The sequence below is a fragment of the Spea bombifrons genome, chromosome 3 (genome assembly GCF_027358695.1).
Source record: "Spea bombifrons isolate aSpeBom1 chromosome 3, aSpeBom1.2.pri, whole genome shotgun sequence".
In the NCBI taxonomy this organism is placed as follows: domain Eukaryota; kingdom Metazoa; phylum Chordata; class Amphibia; order Anura; family Pelobatidae; genus Spea; species Spea bombifrons.
Genome location: NC_071089.1, coordinates 4,516,803 through 4,543,192, shown reverse-complemented (window position 1 = coordinate 4,543,192; position 26,390 = coordinate 4,516,803). Strand labels below are relative to the sequence as shown.

Sequence of the window (26,390 nt, the reverse complement as noted above, 5' to 3'; positions counted from 1 at the left end):
AAAATGAAGGTCATTTGTATATAATTCCCTTATTAAAAACAGGATATTGTCAAATGCCAATTTTAGCTATAGAGCCACAAAGTTTGAATGTACACAATGTATACATACACGCTGGTGGATACACAATGAAGAAAGAGGTCATAATTTAAGAGGCTTAGATGGGATATAAGGAAGTTTTACTTTACTGCGAGGGTAGTAGATAAGTGAAACAGCATCCCAGCAGAAGTGGTAGAGGGTAATACAATGAGGGGGATTTAAAGTCTGATATACGTTATTCTTATTATAGAGTCAAGTTTTTAACCTCTTTCCCGGCATGGGGGGGGGTGGTTGCAGCAAGGCCGGTGGAAAAAAAAAAACAACAATAATTGGCGATCTAAATAAATCCTGCAGAACTGTTGACACAAAACATATAACATGTTTTGTGTCAACAGTTCTGCAGGATTTATTTAGATCGCCAATTATTGTTGTTTTTTTTTTTCCACCGGCCTTGCTGCAACCACCCCCCCCCCATGCCGGGAAAGAGCATGCCGGGAAAGAATAACGCGCGGCTGATTACAGATAAACAACGGGGCCGTTAACGGGAAATCATGCAGCAGGTAATTACAGGAAACAATCAAAAGGTGCACTGGGTGATAGGCAAGGATTTAGGCGCAGGGCCCTGATGCTCCCGTTATCATGTGGGTGGCTGAGCATGCTGGGAGCTTTAACGTGGCAGGCTGATAACCTCAATTTCGGGAGGCAAACCCAGTTAAATGGGAAAAAAATTGCCCCAAAACACACAGATTACGAAGACAGGTTCACTGCAAGCAGGGCAGCTGTCAGGATTATAGGAAGGGCTGCCAGGATTGAGTGGTATTTTGCCCATAGATGCTTTGTGGTGGACCCATGGGGATGATGTCATGCATTGCAGGGCTACCTGGAGCTTTCCCTTTACTTCCCGGGGGGGAAATGGCTTAGTGAGTGGTTTGGGTTAGCTGTATGAGGGGTGGGGTTAGCTGCAGAGAGCACTGAACTGGGTATGAGGAGATCTGGGCGTGGAGTGGCACGGCTAAGCACCACCCACAAAGAGCAGAGTGACCCAGAGGCCCGAGGAAGCAGAGCTTCGCCTGGAGACTGCAGGTGAAACCCGGAAAGTTCTCAAGTATGATTACAGGAATCCACCCATCATGCAGGTGAACTGAGGGGTGCGGGACTGGCGAGGGGCTGCAAATCAGACGAGCAAGGGGTGGTGACGGCCAGCAGCCCACCAGGCATTTGCCATGTGTGCCAGATGGCCAGTCCAAGGCAGCTTATATGAAGTGGAAAAAAGTTAAAACGAAAGTCTTGTAAAAGAGAATTTTACAAATTTTAAATAAAGTTTAAAAAAAAACAGTTTTCTTACCTTAGTGTTCTTTTTGGATCTGCTTGGAAAAGTCCAAAAAATAAATATGTGAATAATATACAAAAAAAAAGCCAAAGAAGTATAAATGTTCTATAAAAAATTAAGATGAAAGTAATATTTGAGAAATGTCTGCGGAAATAAAAAAAAATTCAAGGTAAATCCTCCTTGTTGTGCTTAAAATAATCACGAAACAAAATGGAGATGGAGAATCTTCCCTCTCAAATTGGTGGCAAAAGAATAAATATCCAGAGTCAGGAGGAGGCTTTAGTCTTTTCAGGAGTACAGAGTCAGGAGCATCCACTGTGGGAAAGAGAAGAAGAAAACGGAGTTAATCGCAAGCAAACTGTTCCCAAAATTCAAAATATACATTAAAGTCCATATGATGGCGGAAGTGGTGCTTTTAAAAAAAAAAGGACTATTTTTCAGTGACCTGTTCAGGGGCATTTAGTGGCAAAATAAATTATCACCTTCCTGTAAGCTCCCCTCCTTTACTCCACCTTTTAAAGCTGCCAGAACCAATCAGCTTCCACATAAGGGGTGGGGTTACTTAATGGGCAGTAATAATGTTAACAGAGAGGAGGGTTCTTCAAGATTACTCTGCCCTGTTTAGATTACTCCTCCCCATTAAGTAAGCCCGCCCATTTCATGGAAGGGGTGGGGTTACTTAACAGGGCGGAGAAATGTTAACAAGGAGGAGTGATCGTGAAGATCTTGAGAACTTGAAATAAAGATGGCTGCCAATTCAGGTTTCAGAGAGTCTCTACGGGACCTCATGGGCGTGGCTTTACTGCCCATTCTCCACCCACTTTCTTCCATTTTCTTGTATAGTATATACTCTTTGTGATTAGTGGATAGGCTACACTTTGACATCATTTATAACTCTCGGCTCTCGATCACAGAAATTGCATCATCGACACTCGCAGAGACACAGATTTGTTTTTATCTCTTGTCTACCGTGAAAAACGATAAAGACGAATTTTACCAACCTCTGCCTCCTGAAGATAAATTCCTTTTCCATCTTCACTTAAGTTCTGAAATACCTCTGGAAAAAAGTGGGAAAAAAGTGAAATAAAAAAAAAATGTACTTTTTTTTTCTTAACAGCAGTTCAACTAAAACTGCTGAAGCAAAACATACAATTATTTACAACACCAAATAAAACATACTTCAAGTTGGTGATATCTGCCAAAAAAAAGTATTAGCAAAAAATTCTGTTTTTAAGGTAAAAATACAACGTTGAGGTTAAGAATCTTGCTTATCACAAAAAACAGAGAAAATCTAGTTCTGTATGAAATAAAAAAATGCAATACTCTAAATGCACTCGTCAAAGGAGCTGGGGAAGCAGTTTCCTGTTGCACTTCCTTTCTGCACAGGAAAATACTGTAAAGCATTCGCAAACACAGGAAGGATGCCTGGGGGACAATGTTTTTAAAAATTGCAAATTCAATTTTTAAATACTTATAATTACGTCAATAAAAAAAATTAGGTTTATATTATGGCTGTTAAATAAATTGTATTATAAATGTTTATTTTAGGGTTTTGCTTTCGTGGACTAATTGGATGACTTCTAATACAAATAAATCATCATTTAGGACTATATTTTGGTTCCCAGGCAGGGTGACCACATTGAGTTATTTTTTTTGACCAGCGCCTGCACAGTGCTGCCCCCTGCAGCATGTGGGGTGTATGAACTCGCAAAAGGAAATCAATTAATTAGTTATACACCCCACTTACTGCAGTGACATGAGAAATGTGTTTGCGCCCTAAAAAAAAAGTCACTGTATCTTACCCCTTATCCCTCGTTTAAAATAAAGTACTGGAGCGAGTAATGAAATGTTACACACACACACTCCCATTCAAACGCTTGGGGTCACTTAGAAACTTCCTTGTTTTTGAAAGAAAAGCCAATTTGGTCCATTAAAATAACATGAAATGGATGAGAAATCCAGCGCAGACGGGGTTAATGCTGTAAATGACTATTGTAGCTGGAAATGGCTGATTTTTAATGGAATCTCTTCATAGTACGACAGAGGCCCTTTATCACTCCCATCACTCCTGTGTTCCAATGGCCCTTTATCACTCCCATCACTCCTGGGTTCCAATGGCCCTTTATCACTCCCATCACTCCTGGGTTCCAATGGCCCTTTATCACTCCCATCACTCCTGTGTTCCAATGGCCCTTTATCACTCCCATCACTCCTGTGTCCCAATGGCCCTTTATCACTCCAATCACTCCTGTGTTCCAATGGCCCTTTATCACTCCCATCACTCCTGTGTTCCAATGGCCCTTTATCACTCCCATCACTCCTGTGTCCCAATGGCCCTTTATCACTCCCATCACTCCTGTGTCCCAATGGCCCTTTATCACTCCCATCACTCCTGTGTTCCAATGGCACGTTGTGTTCGCTGATCCAAGTTTAAGTTTAAAAGGCTAATTGATGGTTAGAAAACCCTTTTGTAATTATATTACAGCCAGAAATGTCCTTGTTTTCCATGAGTGACCCCAAACTTTTGAATGGTAGTTTATGTCGGGAGGCTTGCGTAACATGATAAAAATGGCAGCATGGGTTAATGCATATTATTTAAATAATGTAATTACATTTTACCTTCTAAATACTGTATATCTGTTCATATAACATCTATATTTAAAGGGCACACGTCCCAGAATATGTCCATGCGCGCTGATCATCTTTGAACATACATTTTCTATAAGTTATCCTGTCTGTCCCATACATTTTGTTACACAGATGGGCTTCACATTTTTGTTGTTAATACCACATCATCCATTCCCCACGTCCTACCTGTACCGCTGGCCGGCGGTGACGGTGGCACAACGTGGGGAAAGGATGAGAAGAGCCTTGACGCGGCGGAGGTGGAGCAGGCGGTAGAGACATGGTTCGGCGCAGCCTAGAAACTATGAGAGCACAACGTGGATTAGTGAGGAAAGCAGTAAGACGACCACGAGGGAGAGAACCCTCCATTACTTCCTTTCCCATCAGCCCTCATACCACCCATTACAATTTAGTAGCTGATGATGATGATGAAATCGTCCCCTTATCAGAATTTGTATCTCATGATTTCCGCCCAAAAGACTCAAGAAGGATCTGCTGTATGTTGGGATCTCCATGTAAAAAACCTCGAACTTGTCGGGACATTGGGGCGTTTATGTGGCCCCATCATGTCCATGCCTAGGTGGATCTCTTCTTCTCTAATTCATGTCCAGGAGAAACCAAGCATCCATACAAGAACTGTCTGTGACAAGACTTGAGGAGACTGTTGGTGCCTATTTACCATGTTCTGACCTCTACGTTGATTTACAATCATAATCAGACCACCCCCTCATTTTAAAGTTCCCAGTATGCAGGTCACGAGAACATCTGTATAGACATCTTCCATTTCCATAACATGACTCCTCCACCCAAGGCCTGGCCAACAGCAGCTGGAGCGCCCCAGGGTGGCCGCGGCAAACTATCCATCTGCCATGGACCACAACTCCCAATAACCACCTACTTAAAAACAGAGGGGAGATAACTTAACGGGAATGAATAATCATGAAGATCTTGAGAATAGGAAGTTAAGATGATTACTCCCATGGTTCAATTTGCACCCGATACTTCTTGTTATCGTATAAAAGCATTTTTTTTTTGTTTATGCAGTTGATTGGGCAACAACCTATCAGTGTCTGCTTTCCTGTCACATGACACTTAAGTGTTTCCAGTAAAAAAATATAAAATGTGAAACATATGCCAAGACCACTACATGGGTTTATTTAGTGTGTATATAACATTAAGACGTAGAATGTCAGAAAAGGACAGCCGTCTTCGGGAAACGCCATGGCTTGCTCTACTGACCCCTAGAGGCCATATGTGGAATTGCAATTTTGGGGAACAAGAAACAAATAGGCTCCCCTGGACATATTATAGAAGAAGTCTGGATAATTCCCCATATATATACTATATATATATTATTTTTATATACGGTATATATATATCTTGTATATACTTATTAACACTTATTTATAACTATTTACGGTGGATAATTTGCATTCTGTAGCAAAGCCAATCAATACCCTTCTACATCAGCCTCTCATTAACATGAAATTGTTTGATTTACCTCCATTGATTTCCATCCTCAACATGAAGCAGACAAAATTTTCGAAGTCGATTTTCAGGGATGAGTTGCCGTACCGTAGCGCCATGAGGTTGTAGAATTGATGGCTTAATGTAATTCCTTAGGGGCCAAAAAAAAAAAAAAGGTCAATAACGCAAGGATTTAGGAGATATCTCTATTCGACTCACAAACTCATATCTTCCAACGTAGATCTTATCTCTACAAGGCACAGAAGTGATTGATTGCCTGCAGGTTCCACTCGGGAGAGAATCAATACCAGGGTAGATATATACAGTGTGCACCGAGTCAGATAAAGTATATAGCTCAAGAACGCTCTCCGAGACAGAGTACAGTATATATATATATATATATATATATATATATATATATACACCGATCGATGATTTGCTACATAAAGAAAATTACTATACGTATGAACCAATCACCAGTCATCTTACTTGCCGTATCGATGAAGGACATCAAACGTTCTTCAACTTTTTGAAAATTATTTGGTATTCTATTTTTTTTTATTTTTTTCATTTTATTTTTAACATTTTTATTACCTTTTTCTTGTACCGCAGCCTGCAGGTCAGTCAGTTTCAGATAACCGGATTTATCGGTGTCTCTCCTTTGGAAAATCTCCTATGGAAGCAATAAAAGGTGACTTTTTTATTTATTTTATTTTTATTTTATTTCTTATTTCCACCGTGTAAAAAAAAAACAGAAACAAATGAATCACATAAATCTCAATTTGAGTCGGAGTAAGTAGAATGTTATGTTACGCATTTGGGGAGATTATGGGAAATTTTTTTTTTTCTAGGTTCAGAATTGTGGGAAAGGGGGGAAAATAATCATTTTTTTTATTATTATTATTGAAACAGTGGTACTAATTCTAGATTGGTGAAAATAATTCTGTCCTTATTTTATTTCACTCTATGATCAGTACATTTCCTATTTTTACAGAACAAATAATGAATTAATTAAATACGTGTGAGTTGGCCCTGAGACACCATAAGTCCACAATTAACATTTTGTTCTAGGGATTTGCTAACGATGGAAACCAAAAAGTTGTATTCTTATTAAAAAAAATGGCTTGTCAAGAGGTAAATATATTCTGAATGAAGTCACCTGAATTCAAGCAGGGATTCCACCTGTGATAAAGCAGGGATGCTCAGATATCATTAAATTAGAGTAGCTCCGTATGACCCTGAGAATCTGCCCGTTCACCCCGACACCTTTCTTGCAGTTTATTGATCAGTTCTATTATTACTAATTAACTAACCATTAAAATATTGACTTAATTAATGGAATTCAAGCAAGTTATCATCTTTAAGAAACATCAAGCTCCGCTCACCTGATAGGACAGGAGCCTCTTCCACAAACCTCTGAATTCTTGCATGTTTAACGTCCCAGAGGTGTTCATCTGTAGTTTTAGTCCATTAAGGCTAATAAGGAGTATTTTTACCAAAATACTATAACATAAATATAACAAGCAAATATATGATTTGTAGACTAAACTCATTATCTAAAAACATATTATAATATATATTTAATATATATAATATTATATTATTATTGTTATTATTATTTAAATGAGATAATTATAACAATTTTATAAATAAATTGATAATCATGATTAAAAAGCAAATGTATTATTCGTAGATTAAAAATTTATATCCTAAATAAACATAGATTATTATATACTTATTATATAGATAATTATAATAATAAAACTTAATTAGAATAAAACTTAATAATAATGATTAAAAAGCAAACATATTATTTGTAGACTAAAATAGTTATCTGAAATCAACATAGATTATTTTATTATTATTTAAATGAGATAAGTAATTTATTTTATTTACCGTTTTATCCCCCCCCCTCAACTGACTAGATTGTAAGCTCCTAGGAGCCGGGCCCTCTTCTTATTTTGTACCAGTTTGTTATTGGTTATTATTTGAAATTCATCCTATCCTGATTGTAAAGTGCTACAAAATATGCTATCGCTATATTTAAATAAATGTAATGTAATATAATAATTATAACACTTTTAATAATAATAATGATCAAAAAGCAAATATAATATTTGTAGACTAAAATTGTTATCCAAAATAAACATATTATATTATAATTATTATTATTATTATTATTTAATTATAATAAAACTTGTATTGATAATGATTAAAAAGATAGATACCAAGTATCTATGGTACAGTGTAATGAAGAGGAAAATACTGGATGGCAATAAATATCTAGCGACACCTCTGCCCTCCCCGACCCAATTGTGATTTGTTCACTGAAAGGTCCAATAAATAAATCACTCAGCCAGATCCCATTTATAAACCCTGCATTCCGTCTTAATCTAAAAAGTGTCGAAGCCAGGTCTGGTAGAATTCGTAAAGGATTAGGATGGTTTAGCTACCGCAGTGGACCGAAGCACAGAGAGGAATTCTGCCTAGTTGTGAACCATAAAGCTCACAATCTATAATGGAGGATTAATCATGATTAAATATAGAAGCATTGATTCTGAGGATCGGCCCCATTCGGCCCCCCTCTAGTCGCCCGTTTCTCCTGCTGTAAAGACTCAAACCTTAATCAGTCGTTGGTCTCGTCTTAGATTCAGGAGCCGTATGTCTATAACTTCCGTGGGGCGAGACAAGTAGTTGTCCCAGGAGAGCACTTGGGCCACCTGGCTCTTGCACCATCCTGTGCTTTTGCTTCTAGAAGTGAGTGTGACATCAGTTTGGGGTGCGCCATGTGCTCCTGCCCCAGACATCAAAATCCCTAGTTTCCACTGTAGTTATTATAATACTAATTTATACATATTCTAGTGCAACAGTACCTTCTGCCGCAGAACAGAGGGGCAAATAATCCTATTGGGTGATCTGGCTCCTCAGTAATCTCCTACTGAATGGACAAGTTACCAAGGAGATCTCTGATGGGATGGCGGGGGGGCTGCGGACATCGAGTTGGGTCTCGCTTGGGGCAGCCACCAACCTTAACACACCCTGCATGTGTACTCAGCGAGTGTGTCTGATAACGAAATACTGCTCTCCGGAAAGCTGTATAAACAGACACTGCTGGTTGGGAGTAATGGTTTGAGAGGACCCACGGGACCCACTGAGGAGTCAGCAAACCAAAGTCTTTCCACTAAGAAGAAAAGGATACATCCAGCTGCGCCATGATGACTTTACAGGCGTCCAAACTGAACTTCACCGGCGTCTGCTTCACACCTGAAGAGGAATGATAGTAACGTTAATAATATTTATCTGATATTAACTGCTAGATCAGATCCCGTCATATAGTCAGCTGATCGGGACTTTGCTATCAGATTCTTCAACCATTCATTAAATATTTGTGATGACTGCAGCAGCGATGAAAGGGTCAAAACCCAAAGAAATAACAGACAAGATCTGGAAAAATGAACACTAAAAGCCAGTCTTCAGATTTTACTGCAAAAGGTGTGAATTCCAACAAAGGTGCTTGGAGAGGCAAACTTTAGCTTTACGCAACACTAAAAAAAGCCTGGGAGGTAGTTAAGTGGAACAGCCTCCCAGCAGAAGTGGTAGAGGGGTAATACAGTGAGGGTATTAAACATGCATGGGATAGACATACGGCTCCTGAATCTAAGACGAGACCAACGACTGATTAAGGTTGGAGTCTTTACAGCAGGAGAAACGGGTAGACTAGACGGGGGCCGGATGGGGCCGATCAGCTGTTGGGTTCTGTGTTTCTATTTTTGCTTTGAAATCCAGCATCTTAAATATGTTATCGATCTACCGGCGCACTAAGTGTGATATCCATAGACCCGTAATACAGGAAGCGTAGTGGCTTATGAGAAACTGAGACTACATATAATGACATTTGATTGACAGCCCAAGTAATGGGATGATTGATAGATGTCAATCAGTTTAAAAGGCACCGTTAACAATTCAAGATTCCAAAACAGGCAGACAGCTTGTGAGAAAACACCATTGTTGGCTGCCTCTGCGATGTCATTTTACGGAAACATAACATTTAGAACCCAAGAATACCATCGCATAATTAGAATATTATAAATGATATCGATATGCAAATAAGTACGATATTGGGATCGTCCGTCTCCTGGGCGTATTGTTTTATAAGAGACGTTTCTTTCCGTCTATTAGAATCTGAAACTGGGATACGTTTCAAAATCCCGAAAACAAGTCTACGCAGGAATTTTTGTTCAAAATATATATTCATGAAATTCATGAAAATCACTTCTACTGGTTTGAATAAGACAGCAAGTGAAACAAATTATGCGTAATCTGGGAAAATACGAGTTTGGGTCAGTAGCTGCGAGCACTTACCTGCCCAGGAAACTTTGTTTAGAAGCATTTGAAGCTGAGAAACGCTGATTTCCGGATGCTTTGAGAAAAAAAAAAAGGAGAAGAAAGATAGACTTAACACTTCAAGATGCAAATTATTTCCACTTCTAATTAGCATATTGTACTTATCCCTACAAGGTGTGTGTGAGCATGAATCTGAATGAGAAAGCGCTTGTATATGCATAAGTGGTGCGAGTGTGTAAGTGTGTGTGAGCATGAATGTATATTATTATTGTTATTATTACTATTATTATTATCTTCAACAATGTACGCAGCACTTAATACAATACATATATTCAAGGGGTCTGACAAGACGAGAATTGACAGACTACGACAAACCGATACATTAGATGCAGAGACTCTGCTCGCAAGCTTACAATCTTGAGAGAATGGGGTGACATATATATATATATATATATATATATATATATATATATATATATATATATATATATATATATACCGTATTGGCTCAAATATAGGCCGCACTTTTTTCCCCCACTTTAAGTCTTTAAAGTGGGGGTGCGGCCTATATTCGGGGTCTAGCGCCCGGCAGGCAGCGGGGTTAGGATACAGATCCCCCGCAGCGGTGCAGGGGACCTGCATCCTACTCCCCGACACGCTCAGACAGCCTCCCCTGCGAGCACTTCCCACGGGGGGGGGGCGGTGCCGGCACGGGAGGTTGTCTAATCGCATCGTCCGCACGATGCGTTTTAACAACCCCCCCCGGGACTTACCGGAGCAGACTCCTGGGTGTCTTGCGGGGTCGGCAGGGGACATCTACGCAGAAGTTGTATTGCGTAGATGTCCCCCGCCGGCCACGCAAGACACCCGGGAGTCTGCTCCAGTAAGTCGGGGGGGGGTCAGAGGAGGACAGTGGTAGCATATCTCGGGTGGGGGCAGAGGAGGACAGTGGTAGCATATCTCGGGGAGGGAGGACAGTGGCAGCATATCTCGGGGGGGGCAGAGGAGGACAGTGGTAGCATATCTCGGGGAGGGAGGACAGTGGCAGCATATCTCGGGGGGGCAGAGGAGGACAGTGGTAGCATATCTCGGGGAGGGAGGACAGTGGCAGCATATCTCGGGGGGGCAGAGGAGGACAGTGGCAGCATATCTCGGGGGGAGGAGGACAGTGGCAGCATATCTCGGGGGGGACAGTGGTAGCGTATCTCGGGGAGGGAGGACAGCGGCAGCGTATCTCGGGGAGGGAGGACAGTGGCAGCATATCTTGGGGGGGGGACAGAGTGGCAGCATGTTTTTTTGGTGCTTTTTTAAAGAAAAAAACTTTTTCTTTAAAAAAGCACCAAACTTTTAGGGTGCGGCCTATATACGGGGGCGGCCTATATCCGAGCCAATACGGTATGTGTGTGTGTGTGTGGTGTGAGAGGGAGTGTGTGTTAGTATGAGTAAGTGTATGCATAAGTATGTGCGTTAGCATGTGTATATTTATGTAAGTGTGTTTAGGTATGTTGCAAAGGGCAAAGAAGGGTGTTTGGCAAACAAGCTGTTTGAAGGCAATGATGGCACAGACAATCTGTTTGGGGGCAATTATGACACAAGCAAGTTATTTTTGGGCAATGATAGCACAGGCAAGGTGTTTGGGAATTAGAATGGCACTGATAAGCTGTTTGGGGCGAATGTGGCACTCACAAACTTTTTGCGGGCAAAGGTGGTACAGCGAGACACGTTGCTTGGTGAAATTGGGGGGCCTCGGCGCAGTTTTCGCACCGGACCCCTGTGGTTTCTAGCTACGCACCTGGTTTTTATCATACCTAAAATTAGTTACAGTTTGTGTTTTTTGGTGTTTCAGAGATACTTGGATAAAAAGACTATATGAGGGAAGTTGAGACTGGATGCAGCATTATCCAATCAGTTTCCTGTTATGAAGTTCCCTCCCTTCTCCTGCCTCCCCACCCTTACAAAACCAATCAAAAACAATCAGCAACTTAACAATAGGGGAGAGCTAACGTAACAGGAAGTGATGATCATGCAGCTCCTGGGAACAGGAAGTTATCCATACTTGAAAATGCATTGCTTGTTGCGTCACTATTTCACGGGCAAACTCCGTGTTCCATTAGCATGCAACATTGCGACACGTGCGATATACGTCTCTTTATTAAACGCACAGATTATCAGGAAAATCGGCTCTTACTTTTTCGAAGCATTTGGTGAAGACGTTTTCCCAAATTTTTTCATCCTGTTTGTCGGCAATTTTCTGTTACAATCAAAAATCACAAAAAAACCCATCAGCGCCATGAGAGAGCGGCCCGCTGTCTAACAGTGTTAGAGGGGGGCTAATAATATAATAATATATAATATTACTAGAATAACAATGTATATATTTGATGTTGGCAATTCCGCTACCCGTTCTCTCGGCAGTAATATGGGGTTAAACGTTGTCCTAGGGCCACTCGAGTATGCGGTCCAGACAAGCAGGTGAAAAACTGGCTCCTGTCTGAGCGTGATGGGGGTTGCAATGCAATATCAAATAGAGGGTTGCTGTTTGGGCTGCTGAGGGGCTGGCAGAACAATCCTTCCTAATCTGAGACGTGGGGGGAGGGGGTAAGACCCTTACTATGAAATAAGATCCGCCATCCTCGGGATGGTGAAGTTTCATTAAAATGCTAATTATTGCGCTTATACGAGTATCACTGGTCCTATATATCTCCCTTAAGCCCCATCGCAACGTGTAAACCCGCTGCTGTTTGGTGCTGATAAGGCACTTATAACGTATGCATTACTAACCGGACAAAAGAGAACAGAGGGTCACTTCACCCTTCGAGCGCCAAAAGACACTCTTCTGCCACTAAAACGTTTAATTAACCAAAATGTCTCAGATTTTCAGAAATAAGAGTGATTTTATGTTATTACATCACAGCATCGGCTGTCATCACTAACTAGAAGGATAAACCAAGAGAATGATACATAAGGGAAGGGACTTATATCAGTGCATATGGATAAATGGAACAGCCTCCCAGCAGAAGTGGTAGAGGGTAATACAGGGAGGGTATTAAACATGCATGGGGTAGACATACGGCTCCTGAATCTAAGACGAGACCAACGACTGATTAAGGTTCGAGTCTTTACAGCAGGAGAAACGGGCGACTAGACGGGGGCCGGATGGGGGCCGATCTGGCTGAATATTCAATGTTTCTGTGTAAAGACGCGCTTATTGACAGACTGGCCCCTGTTACATCAGTTTGGATACAGCGCCCCCTGCTGTAAATTTTGCACTTTACACCTTAAATACATTGATTACACTTTTGATGAAATTCATACAAAAAATACTCACTTTGCAACATAAAACAATGTTTGGACTCTCGGTTTGCTCCCTGAAATAACAATGTAATATTAATGGTTTTTTATTCAACATATATATATAAATAATAATACAGTCAGTTTTGGACACTATAAACATTTTGGGAATTGTTCCTGGAGGCCTGAGATAATGAAATTCACTGTCTGGATTTGTATTGTTCTTATAAAAAAAAAAACAACTTAAGAACTTTATAATTAATTAGAACAAAAATATATTTTTATTATTTATTTATTTTAAATTCAATTTTATTACTTTAAAAAATGTTCCTACTCCTATTTTTTTTCAATGCTCTCCTTTCTTTGTATAACGTGGACTATTGAGTTACATGAATTTTTTTTTTAAATATTTTTTTTTATTTTAAATTACATTGTATTATTTTTAAAAAAAATCTCTTTATATTTTATTTTCAATGGTCTAGCTTGAATTAAAAATGGATAATAGAGTTACATTAAATTTACAAAAAAAAATTATTATATTTATTATAAATTAAATTTTATTATTTTAAAAATATGCCTACTAGTTTTTATGTCATGGGTTGCATGAAATTATTTTTTTCTTTATTTTTCGTTATTTTTTTTTTTATACTATTTCGCTTCCCCCGCCCCATTCCTTATGATAACTCAGTTGATAATGACTACAATAATGTGAGGTCCGAAAAGAGCCATCCTTACTCTAGAACGTGTTTTCTGGAGAAGACTCGGAGGATGAATTCACATTCCTCGTCGGGTTCGGCTGTCGAAGGGACTATGACGTAAGATCCTGGAAGCAGGTGGTAATCCTGGGTCACTTCGCGCTCGTTGATAAAAACACATTTGTTGTTGATAGGACGATGGTTGATGAAGAAGGTTTGGGGTAACCTGCTTCTAATACTTTGATACTGAAAAAAAAGGAATCCATGTAAAAATTCAACCGTTATGCGATAATTACAGCTCCGGCATGACCAGAACCCGACTTTAATACCAGCCAACCGGAAGACGTTGATGCAGAACATCCAAGTTGGGATAAACGTAGAATGACATAAAAAAAACATTTTGCCAAATTTTCTTAGAATTTTAAATTTGCTCCATTTAGTTCGTCAGGAGTTGAGAATAAGAGAATAAATATTTTATAACATTTGAAATGAAATCTAATGGCAATTTTTGAACGCAGTGTTAAAGAGATATATCACTTCTAACTCGATCAAGGTGTTGAAGGGGAACCCTTACAATAGTATACTTTATTCCAAGCATCAGATTAAAAATACATTTTCTTAAATCTTGCGCTATTTTTCTTTTTTTTTACCCCAGTTATAGTTTTTGCCCCATAATATAATATTTTCAGGCAGCTGCATATTAGTATGAGTTCTCGCTCTGTTATCTGAGCCCTACTACTAGACAAACACCCCGACTCCTTATCATACTGCCTGTGGGGAATAATAGAATGGCTCAGTCTTAATCATCCAGCTGGACTGTCTGACTAATGAAAGTCTATGGAGGAACGGACTTTATTAGCATCGTCAAAAAGCATCAGCTCAGTGTGGTGTTTGAGCCGGGAAAGTCACCCAAAATATCACATGACTGACAGCAACGGCCGCCTCCAGGTCTGCAGATAAAGGGAGTTTATTGGGACAAAATGAGATAAAACCAGGTTATTACTGTATACAGTGCTGGGGGGTTATATTACTGTATACAGCGCTGGGGGGTTATATTACTGTATACAGTGCTGGGGGGTTATATTACTGTATACAGCGCTGGGGGTTATATTACTGTATACAGCGCTGGGGGGGTTATATTACTGTATACAGCGCTGGGGGGTTATATTACTGTATACAGCACTGGGGGGTTATATTACTGTATACAGTGCTGGGGGGTTATATTACTGTATACAGCGCTGGGGGGTTATATTACTGTATACAGCGCTGGGGGTTATATTACTGTATACAGTGCTGGGGGGTTATATTACTGTATACAGTGCTGGGGGTTATATTACTGTATACAGCGCTGGGGGTTATATTACTGTATACAGCACTGGGGGGTTATATTACTGTATACAGTGCTGGGGGGTTATATTACTGTATACAGCGCTGGGGGTTATATTTCTGTCTACAGTGCTGGGGGTTATATTACTGTATACAGTGCTGGGGGTTATATTACTGTATACAGCGCTGGGGGTTATATTACTGTATACAGCGCTGGGGGGTTATATTACTGTATACAGCACTGGGGGTTATATTACTGTATACAGCGCTGGGGGGTTATATTACTGTATACAGCGCTGGGGGTTATATTACTGTATACAGCACTGGGGGTTATATTACTGTATACAGCGCTGGGGGTTATATTACTGTATACAGCGCTGGGGTTATTACTGTATACAGTGCTGGGGGTTATATTACTGTATACAGCGCTGGGGGTTATTACTGTATACAGTGCTGGGGGTTATATTACTGTATACAGCGCTGGGGGTTATATTATTGTATACAGCACTGGGGGTTATATTACTGTATACAGCGCTGGGGGTTATATTACTGAATACAGCGCTGGGGGGTTATATTACTGTATACAGCGCTGGGGGGTTATATTACTGTATACAGTGCTGGGGTTATATTACTGAATACAGCGCTGGGGGGTTATATTACTGTATACAGCGCTGGGGGGTTATATTACTGTATACAGTGCTGGGGTTATATTACTGTATACAGCGCCGTGGGGATTTATTACTGTATACAGTGTTAGGTTTTATACTCAAGGAAAATGTATTTTCCTCTCTATAGACTGCTTAATAACATATACTTGGTGTAATATGTATATATTATATATATATAGATGGCCATCTAATGAGCAGGACGGGCAGTAAATCTCCTTGTTACATCGGGGCTCCCATCTCTTGCTTGTAAAATAAATGAATGCCCCTCTGCTTTTATTTTCATCAATATCGAGATTTATTATCCTTCCAGGGCTGAAAGCGGCTTCGGTTTTAAAACCCTCAGCATTAATCTCTGAGCGCAATAAAAGCTGCATTTGACCTCCCGACATTCTGCAATCTCTACCCGCAACTCAGACACTCGGCGAGTCCTCCCTGACCTCATCATTCTCCCGCCGGCGAAACATGTAATTAAAGATAATAACGACGATTATTAAATTATGACAAAAGCTCTAAAAAAAATATATACAGTCTCAAGTCCAGAAACAGCTATTTTATGTCAACGTTCCAAACGCAGGGAAGACAAAGGTTTTGTCTACAAGCTGAAGCTTGAAGGACATCAATTTTTGTTCTAAGCCTCTGTATAAGAGGCTGGATTTGCTACACGGATTTAACGCCTTCCCCGTATAAAACATGGCAGCGGAATCTGAAATTATATGACTAATTCTATTATCCGCAAGTTTTTTTTTTTTTATTTTTTTTTATTTTTTTTTACCAATGCCTTCTAAGAAGATCCCCTCCCCCGAACACAATTAATATTATTAGAATAAAAAATAATCAATATATAAAAATAAATAAGAAACTGAAGGTACTCACTTCAGGCGGCACCTAAAAAGTGAAACAGAAAATAAAGGAAGAATTAGAAAAAAAAAATAATAACTTTACCTCGAAACGACAATATCCCCTCCCCCCCCCCGTATTATTGGGTCAGTATCCCTTTAAACCTCGCCTTTTACTGATACATGGAAACAAGGAAATGTTCTAGTATTCAGATGTGACGGACTGCTGCTTAATGATCGTATAAAGAGGACTAAAGGACACCTATCCTTGCTCGAGATGTAAATCCCTGTTCTCGTGCATCCCAACTGTCCCTCTTTGCTCAGGATAGTCACGATTTTCTACTCTATCCCGCTGCCCTACTTTTTGGGAAAGAAGTAGAACTCGGTGGGACAGCCGGATTCAGGACCGTAACTCCTGCGGTCCCGATTTAATTCTCCAGTGCATGCTGTGCATGCACAGTAGTGTTGCTAGTTTGATTGACACTCTAGCCTCCCAAGCTCCGCCCCCTCTCTGTCCCGATTCACCGGGGGGGGTAGAATTTGAGAGGCATGAAATTTGCTTATATGAATACTGAACGTCTGTTACATTCTACGCAAAGAGACTTACCATAAAAATGGACAGTCCAATGAACAGAGGCGGTGATTGGTTCCGGTGCTTGTGGTTCTGTTTCTGAAGAAGCGACACCAGCACGTTACAGGAGTTGGTATATTTTTCCATATCGTCTCCTTTGAGGATTTTCAGACGGTACTGAGGGTTTTTCCAAAATGTTTCTACAAAAAAAAAAGGGCATTTACTCGTTATAGATTAATAACATTTCCTCATCGCAAATAATATTCCACACAAATATATATACGCCACCGTTCAAAAGTTTGGGGTCAATCAGCTATTTTCCAATGGCCAACAAGGGTCACTTTTATAGAGTGCGGTGTAAGAATTGGCTCGCTGAGCTTTGCCAAGACCTTTTTATATAACTTTGGGACTTATTAGGACAAATTTCTGCAAATAACTAATTTCCTGCTGTTTCTATACACATTATCGGGGCTTTTAGGGCTGTAGAACCCTGCGATCCCCTCATACCCAGCAAACATTCTGAGCTACCAGAAACGAGGGGCATCAGGGGAGGAGAGGAACATCAGGAGAAGAAAGATGGGACATCAGGAGAGGAAAGAGGAGCATCAAGGAGGAAAGAGGAGCAAAGAGATTTGGGTACCAGAAATAGACTGGCTTTCCCAACAGGACCAGACTGGTGGTGGCTGGGCGGCCATGGCACTTTAAGCCTGGTGGCCACCTGATATCGTTTTTTCTACTCATGTAGCGTGTCGGTCGGGCATATCCACCTGCTGGCCGTATGCTGTGAAGTGAGGTCGGCCCGTGGCCCCCGGGCATTTGCCTGGTGTGTCCGATGGCCTGCTTACCCGTGTATGTCATTCTACCCCCCGCAGTGCTGCCTGCAGTCCATTTGCCGGCTTGCATGGACAATGTCCATTGTCTGCCATTTTGATGGCTTATGAGGTCCGGCGTCAGCTTGCAGATGACCAGCTCTACAAAATGAGTTTCAAAATCCTCGATAGACATCCTACCGAGATAGAAAAAAAAAACATCAGACGCCATCAACGGTCGTTATCAGGTCAGATTAATATCGTAAAAAGAAATGCAAGAACTACAATTCCCATCATGCACCATCCAGCAGTGAGTCCTGCAGAGGATTATGGGAGTCAGAGGTACAGGCCACGGAGCCGTGCGCTCAACAATTGCAATCGGATAAAATAGATGGTTCTTATCACCATAGAAACCAATTGTGATAATTGATCTATTGACCTGTTGATCTATTGATCGCTATGACGATAAGACCACTTTTCACTACAAACGTTTTTTTATGACCCGCTCTCTCCCCGATTTGTCCATTGATTTCAGACCAACAGAGCGTTAGAGTTCCAATAGAACTTTATCGAGGACCATGTCATTTTTTTTTTACGTCTTTCCAAAATATTTAGAAATTTGATAGATGTTTGATGGGACAATACTGTTTTTATAGAGGTTAATCTAATCTGCCTGTTTTTCATGCATGGGATAGACATATGGCTCCTGAATCTGGGAGGGTGGTAGATGAGTGGAACAGCATCCCAGCAGAAGTGGTAGAGGGTAATACAGTGAGGGGATTAAACATGCATGGGATAGACATACGGCTCCTGAATCTAAGACGAGACCAACGACTGATTAAGGTTGGAGTCTTTACAGCAGTAGAAACGGGCGACTAGACGGGGGCCGGATGGGGCCAATCCACCGGCAGGTTCTACGTTTTCTAAATACTGATAAGTTTGTTTATTTTTTTTATTACCAAAATTCACCATCTTCTCTGGTCTTTCGTAGTAAAAGTCTCTCCTTAAAGCTGAGTTGTTCCCATTTTGGAGATCTGGCAAAAGTCGGGAAAAGAACGAGATTTATTGTAAAATGTAATTGACGATTTTAAATACACTACCTGGGAAATTATTCTAATAGTTCTTTTTGTAACAATGTTATTCTTTCACTTTTTTTCTTCATTTCTTTCTTTCCTTTCCATCATCTATCTATGTATACATCTATCATCTATCATCGTATCATTTCTCATCTTTCTTTTCCTTTCCTTCTTTTTTCCTTTCCCTCATTTTTTATCTATCTATCTATCTATCTATCTATCTATCTATCTATCTATCTATCTATCTATCTATCTATCTATCTATCTATCTATCTATCTATCTATCTATCTATCTATCTATCTATCTATCTATCTATCTATCCTCATGGTGCCGAGAGAGTCAGGAACACATTAAAAGAGGTATTCTAAGCCAGCAGTTATCTTGCAGTATCGCATCGTGCCACTAGGGGGTGCCAACAAGCCATAAACACTTGCAGGGGTTTATTGGGTTACCTGTCACTCCAATTCCCCTTCCATTCAATCTTCCCCCAGGGGTTTCTCAGCCTCACTAAATTCTCTGTACCGGATTTGCAGGTCACCTGAGGAACGCAAGAGCGCAGATTATTTATTTATGGCGACAAGAACATTCATCACAGGGGTTGTGGGGTTTGTATGAAGGATGGATTTTAAGACTTCATTGGGACTGATTATCTTATTTTGTCTAATAATGTAACCCTCTATGTGCATAGGGTTAAGGCATTTATATATATATGAAATGTATAATCACGATTATAATCTAACTAGTTTAAATATCTAATATATTAAATATTTTATATAAGACCTGTAATAAATAACAATATAAACTATGTATATTAAGATTATTTATTTTTGTCTCCTTGCTATCAACTTTCTTATACTAGGGGTATTTAAGGTATGCGTTCTTTTCTTCATTTAGAAGGTGGTAGATAAGTGGAACAGCCTCCCAGCAGAAGTGGTAGAGGGTAATACAGTGAGGGTAATAAATGCATGGGATAGACATACGGCTCCTGAATCTAAGACGAGACCGACGACTGATTAAGGTTTGAGTCTTCAAATGGGCAGACTAACCGGGGGGGGGGGGGGTTGGGGGGTATCTGCCCACTTGCTTGACTTACCTTTCTTATTCCCGTCACAGTATAAGCGTGTCCTGCAACCAATCCATTCTCCAGGACCATTTCAGGCTACACATTGAAACAAGAAAATAATTCACATTATAAACTGTGAAGTGCATACCATAAAAAACTTTTTTTTCTTCAAGAGAAAAAATATTACTTATTAAAAAAATATTAAATTATTATTAATTATTTTCGTCTTTGGAGTGACATTTTTGGTTTGATCGAATATATTTGTGAATATAATAAAACATATTATTTTAATATTATTATCTCTGTTGCGTATTCTGTATTTTTTCCCTTTTTTTTTGCATTATAATTTCCAAAATAAATAAATAAAAAATCATAATCTTCCATCTTTACATATTTACTCATTTTAGGTATAGCACGGAAGCGTTCCCCTGGTTCTCCTGGCAGTGAGGGCGTTAAATGTAAAATTCCGCAACGAATAGGAAACAACCGATAAAAAAAGGATCAGAGAAGGTGCTTACGCCCGTGCGCGTCTGGCATCCCATTAACGAGCCGCTGTTGGCTGCCCTTATCATAATGTCCCACAGATCAGGAGGCGCTTGAGCCAATTTGACGGTCAGGTTGACCCCGCCGGTGAAATCAACGAGCGCTTCGGACACTTGGCCAATCTGCATGTCTTCATAGGAGCCGCACAGTCTGTGAGATACATTGTTAAAGGCTGTTAGAACAGATCCATCATCTCCATATCTCGACGGGGTGTAGTGGATAATAACCTGCCAGACAACCAATCGCGGTGTGCGTACAGATAATTAACATTTATTTCGCAACGACCTCAATGTTCTAACTTTAGCCAGGTCTTCATTTTGGCAAAACCTGTCCGGCAACTCATGACGGCTACAAGGCTAATGACGCTACAGTATCCGTGTACATCTCGATAAATAATTGTGCTGCCGTTAAGAATGAGAACAGGTGATTCATTCCCATACTTTTGTGTTGGACGCAGCCTATGAGAAGAGTTTCTGCGTAAATCCCATGATGGAGGCGAAACGCGTCGCCCGCGCCTATGAAACCCCAGTTTAGCAGACAACGTGCTCGATCATTTGAAGCGTTACTTACTTGGCATAAGCCTTCTCCAGGAGCGCTCCCCAAAACAAGTTCTTTTTGACGCATGAGACAAAAAGAAGCTTCCCGTTTTCATTTACCGGCAGCCGGTCGTCGACCACCACGTCAACCCATTCACCGAAACGCCAGAACTGTGGGAGAACAGCGCCGGGATTAGTATGCATGCGTAACGTCTCAGACCGAGTAGCTATAGCCGTCTCTCCAGGGCTACAAAGCAGTCCTGAGAGAAACGTTGAAATACATAAAGGGATTTGGTAAAGAACAGGAGGGGCCGGATGGGGCCGATCTGCTGGAGAAGTGAAAGCTCTTATTCCATGGACCGACTTTCTTCTGCTTTGAGGGTCATTAGATCATCGTAAACTTTATACTCTGGGGGGAAAAAAATGTTTTCGAATATTTCATAGAAAATAATGCCCTGACACTCACTCGAAAGTGGAAAATACCAGCGTAATGTTTCTGAAAGCTCTGGCTTCGAGGCACAACATTGGTTAAAATATCGCGGTGTAAGGTGAGCGACGCAAGTGCAGCCAGAAACCAGCAATTCTCTGCAATACAAAGGAAATGATAGTAACTTATCGACAAACAACAGTACAAAACCAACACTAGAGATCGCTACAGCACATCATGAGAAATGGGTTTGGGTCACTCAGCCGTTTTTATGGAAAACAAGGAAATTTCTGGCTGTAACATAATTACAAAAATGTTTCTAACAATCAATTATCCTTTTAAACTTAAACTTGGATCAGCGAAGACAACGTGCCATTGGAACACAGGAGTGATGGGAGTGATGGGAGTGATAAAGGGCCATTGGAACCCAGGAGTGATGGGAGTGATAAAGGGCCATTGGGACACAGGAGTGATGGGAGTGATAAAGGGCCATTGGAACACAGGAGTGATGGGAGTGATAAAGGGCCATTGGATCACAGGAGTGATGGGAGTGATAAAGGGCCATTGGAACACAGGGGTGATGGGAGTGATAAAGGGCCATTAGAACACAGGAGTGATGGGAGTGATAAATGAGTGATGTGAGTGATAAAGGGCCATTGGAACCCAGGAGTGATGGGAGTGATGGGAGTGATAAAGGGCCATTGGAACACGGGAGTGATGGGAGTGATAAAGGGCCATTGGAACACAGGAGTGATGGGAGTGATAAAGGGCCATCGGAACCCAGGAGTGATGGGAGTGATAAAGGGCCATCGGAACACAGGAGTGATGGGAGTGATAAAGGGCCATTGGAACACAGGAGTGATGGGAGTGATAAAGGGCCATTGGAACACAGGAGTGATGGGAGTGATAAAGGGCCATTGGAACACAGGAGTGATGGGAGTGATAAAGGGTCTCTGTACGCCTATAAAGAGATTCCATTAAAAATCAGCCGTTTCCAACTACAGTAGTCATTTAGAACATTAACCCCGTCTGCGCTGGATTTCTAATCCATTTCATGTTATTTAAATGGACAAAATTGGCTTTTTCACACAAAAATTACCCCAAACTTTACAACGGTCATGTATATTATCAAAATTATGATGAGAAGTAGGCATCTTGTTTGGGGTTTTTGTTACATGCATTACAAAGGGCGTCTAATCTATCATCAAACTATTTTGTATGATATGTGAACTTGAAAGTTCTGGAGTTTTGGAATATTTCACAAGGAATGTTTAAAAGAAATTGAAAAGTTGGTTAGTTCCAAAATGTTACAGTCTGTGCCCAGTGGATGAGTGGAGGTTACATATCAAATATTTACATATCGGTTGCTCAGGTAGACTAAGAATAGACAGTAATTTCCAAATTCTAAAAGAATTATACAGTAATAGAATAGGAATTAAAAATATCTAAAATTCTATAAATTAGGGAAAAATAGATTCAAGCTGAATTTTGTTAAGTTTAAAAAATGTTGTTTGTAACAATGAAAAGAACTTGTAAATTAGATGATTTTGTACCCAAAAAAACATGGTTAGTACCTGTAAGTCCTTGATGTAAATCAAATCTGGTAACATTTTCAGCAAAAAACAATGGGTTCTTAACCAGCTCCTGAAAGAACAAAATAATATATATATTTTAGCATCTTTTGTTATTAATTGAATTTTTTTTTGAGTTTATGTAACATTAATAACCCCCCCAATAAAAGATGCTACCCAATTGCTATGGTTAATATCCCTGCTTGAATGCAGGTGACTCAATTAAGTGTACCTCTGTATCTTTAAATAATGACAAGTCAAGGTTTCCATGAGGTATTAGAAAGGTTTGGGTAACATTGGGCAAACCACTATATAGAATCTTCATGATGGGCTATTAAAGGGTTAATATTTCAAGTCTCAGGGTCAGTTTATTTAGAAAGCTCATAGATATGTCAGTCAAAGAATTGCTCCAAACATAACTATCAACCACCAAGACCACCAGAGTCAAAAGGACCCATCATCGGTGGAACAGGTCATGATCCAAATGTTAGGTTACCCTAGCAACCGATTTCCTTGTAATTAAACTCTAGCAACCGCATTTGCTAAATTTTATTCTGTTTTTTTTTACCACCGACATCCCTGCACCTATTTTGTGGCCTCCACCTTTGGGTCTTTGGTTCGACCATCCATGGTTGGAAGGAGCAGGAGGTGACAACCCAACTACAGTCGGAGGATTAAGACGTCTGTTGGGGTTGACAGAAGCAATTGGCCACACATTACATTACCAGCTGGATGGACTCACATGTGGTCGCTTCCACTCGACGCATGGCGGAAGTTTATGGAGAAGATTTCCGCTGCCAATAGAACTTAGTTCAGCTGGGAAAGAGCTATCTTCAAACAGTTCCTTATTCCTCAGACACCTCTCCAGCAAACATTGATAGTCCTGGTTTTGAAGTCTCCGAGGCTTTCTGAATGTACCGGTTCGCAAGATCTGTCTTGGCTTCTTCCCACCGGTAATGAGAGAAAGACGCGGCATTGTGATGTGAGGTGGGTCCAAAAGTCGAAACGGGAATTTAACCGAGTCTTTGATGATCTCCAAGACAAGCTCTCAATGTGGGTCTTCAAAAAGATTTCTCAGCAACGCTTTCGAAAAGACCATTATCCAGTAGGTGTCTCCAAGGCCGATCTCCAGTCCCTGTGGAAATAAATATAAATATTAAGACAATATTTAACATTTCAGTTGAGATTGAACATATTTTGCCCCATTTCCCACAAAATACTCAAAAATACTCAAAAATCAATGTCAGGTCTACACATCTCATCGTAAGAAGTCCACGTTATCCGGGTTCTACTATTTCTTTTGTTGTTATCGTTCAGAATGTGTGCAGAGGAACTCACTTCCTCACAACAGGAGCGGCCACGCAGGTTTTCGGGTTACCACATCTCCGTGGAATGTCGGCGTGATGTAATTCCAACAATGAAATAACTCTTCAGCCGTAAAGCGAGCCTCACGTTCCTCACCCAACGAAAGATTTTTACAACAGTTCCAAAGATACGCTTCTTTTACCACCACCAATGATACGAAATCCTTAACACAATGGGATGGAGGAGATGCGAATCCCAATGGAAATATTTTTGGGAATTCTGATGGTCCGAGTCACCGTGTTTGGATTACGAAACATGGAACATCACGCCTTTTATCACGTTGCTGTCGATTGAGTCAAGGTTCAGCTATGGCAAAAAAATGTCCACGTGCATGAGACACTTCTTCGAGTCACATATGGTTTGTTAAGTCTTGGTTTAACACGTTATGAGATCTGGTTAAGACTCAAAGCCCACTAGGCATCTTGTTACTTTATGGAATCTTTGGGAAGCATGGTCTTTCTTTAGAACGTTGGAGTTTGGGAAGGTCCCTCACTGGAGAGAAAGGTCTTCTACTCCTTCTACATTAGTCCATTTAACCTTAGCTGACCTGTCATGTTATTCCATCCTATGAAGAGTTAAACCCATAAAAAAAAAAACCAATGAAAGTTTTCAGAAGCTTTTTCGGTGTCTATGGCAACAACCTATCAGGGTCTGCTTTTGTGCCAGCGTTCTCAACAAACAAAACATACATGGCGCAAAATGTTACACGATTATTCAATTATTCCTGGAAAACCTTTAAACTTTACAATGTATTATATCGATCATAATTAGCTAAATCTCTAGATTACAGAAAGGAAAAAAATTACATAAATTCTAGAATTATAAAAAAAAATATATGTAAACTACGGAAATGGCCAAAGGGCCCAATGGTGGCAAAGGGTGATAAGTATATAATTATCATCCTAAAAAGCGCAATTGTGAGCCAAAAATAGAAAATACGAATTTTATGGGGGGGGGGATCCATAGATGGCTGAAAAATTCCCTAAAATATCATCTTTTTCTTAATTAATGCTCATGTTTACCAAACAGCCAATAGGCATCGAGCTGACGTTTCGTAGAAACTCCTCATTCTCCTAATACAATGTTTTTATGTGTCATTAATGACTGTTGAGATCGACTTAAAAATGTAAATCATCGTGAAAAAAATGAGTCCTACCATCGACGACGGCTGAATCGACTTTATATGAAGAACTAAACAACGACAAAAACAAATGATTAACCCTTTAATGGTCATTAAGCACGTAATAAAAATGTTGATTACAGTCAAGGTGGACCATTTGTAACGCTTGAGAAGAAGACCTCTCTGTGTCTCCAGAACCTCGTTACATAAAGCGCGTTACAATTAGATACATTCTAGGTTATTATTATGATCCCGGTCCTGGGTTAAAACTTCATTTTTTGGGGCGCTTTAAAGATATATTTAACAAAGTTAAGGATTTACAACTTTACATGAAACGGACTCGGGAGCCTCAAACCTTGAGAGTTGAGTTTTTGGTCCATTTAAACTTTTTAACCAATTTATGGACATAAGAAAAAGACGAGCCATGAGTTATAAATAACTATTAAATATGATGGGTGGATTTCAGACCCGTTAAAGGTAATGAATTAATTAATTGTTTAAAATTCTAAAATAGCGGACCATGAGAATATTAACCCTTTAATAGCCCAACGTGAAGGTTCAATGTAGTGACTCACCAATTATATTAACTAAATGGTCCCTATGGAAAGCCCAAATGAGTCACCTGTATTCAAGCAGGGATATCAGCCATAACATACGGGTATCAAAAGCACCAATAGGGAGTCTTATTTA

General features: G+C 40.2%; 1 protein-coding gene across 1 annotated transcript; it reads right to left on the bottom strand.

The window, feature by feature from the left end:
• Positions 1-1,387: 1,387 nt before the first annotated feature.
• Positions 1,388-24,401, bottom strand: CAPN14 (calpain 14). The gene is made up of 20 exons (XM_053460720.1): positions 23,958-24,401; positions 23,219-23,288; positions 21,684-21,802; positions 21,252-21,388; positions 20,657-20,831; positions 20,169-20,234; positions 19,528-19,613; positions 18,958-19,032; positions 18,035-18,195; positions 17,214-17,389; positions 13,829-14,034; positions 13,131-13,170; positions 11,991-12,053; positions 9,821-9,878; positions 8,658-8,722; positions 6,844-6,912; positions 6,053-6,131; positions 5,493-5,609; positions 2,368-2,423; positions 1,388-1,681 (listed from the first exon to the last, which is right to left on the bottom strand). Exons 1-20 carry the CDS (start codon positions 24,189-24,191, stop codon positions 1,655-1,657), a joined length of 2,079 nt encoding a protein of 692 aa, XP_053316695.1. The 5' UTR covers positions 24,192-24,401; the 3' UTR covers positions 1,388-1,654.
• Between the last annotated feature and the right edge of the window lie 1,989 nt (positions 24,402-26,390).

Bases quoted from the DNA above. Each gene is read 5' to 3' on its own strand.
- CAPN14 (XM_053460720.1), bottom strand. From the start codon at position 24,191: ATGCCGCGTCTTTCTCTCATTACCGGTGGGAAGAAGCCAAGACAGATC. The intron at 23,289-23,957 runs GTGAGTCCATCC...TTGTTCTTTCAG, and splicing joins TCGAGTGGAAGCGACCACAT to GAGCTGGTTAAGAACCCATT. The intron at 18,196-18,957 runs GTAATAAAAAAA...CTATCTCGGTAG, and splicing joins AGAGAAGATGGTGAATTTTG to GATGTCTATCGAGGATTTTG.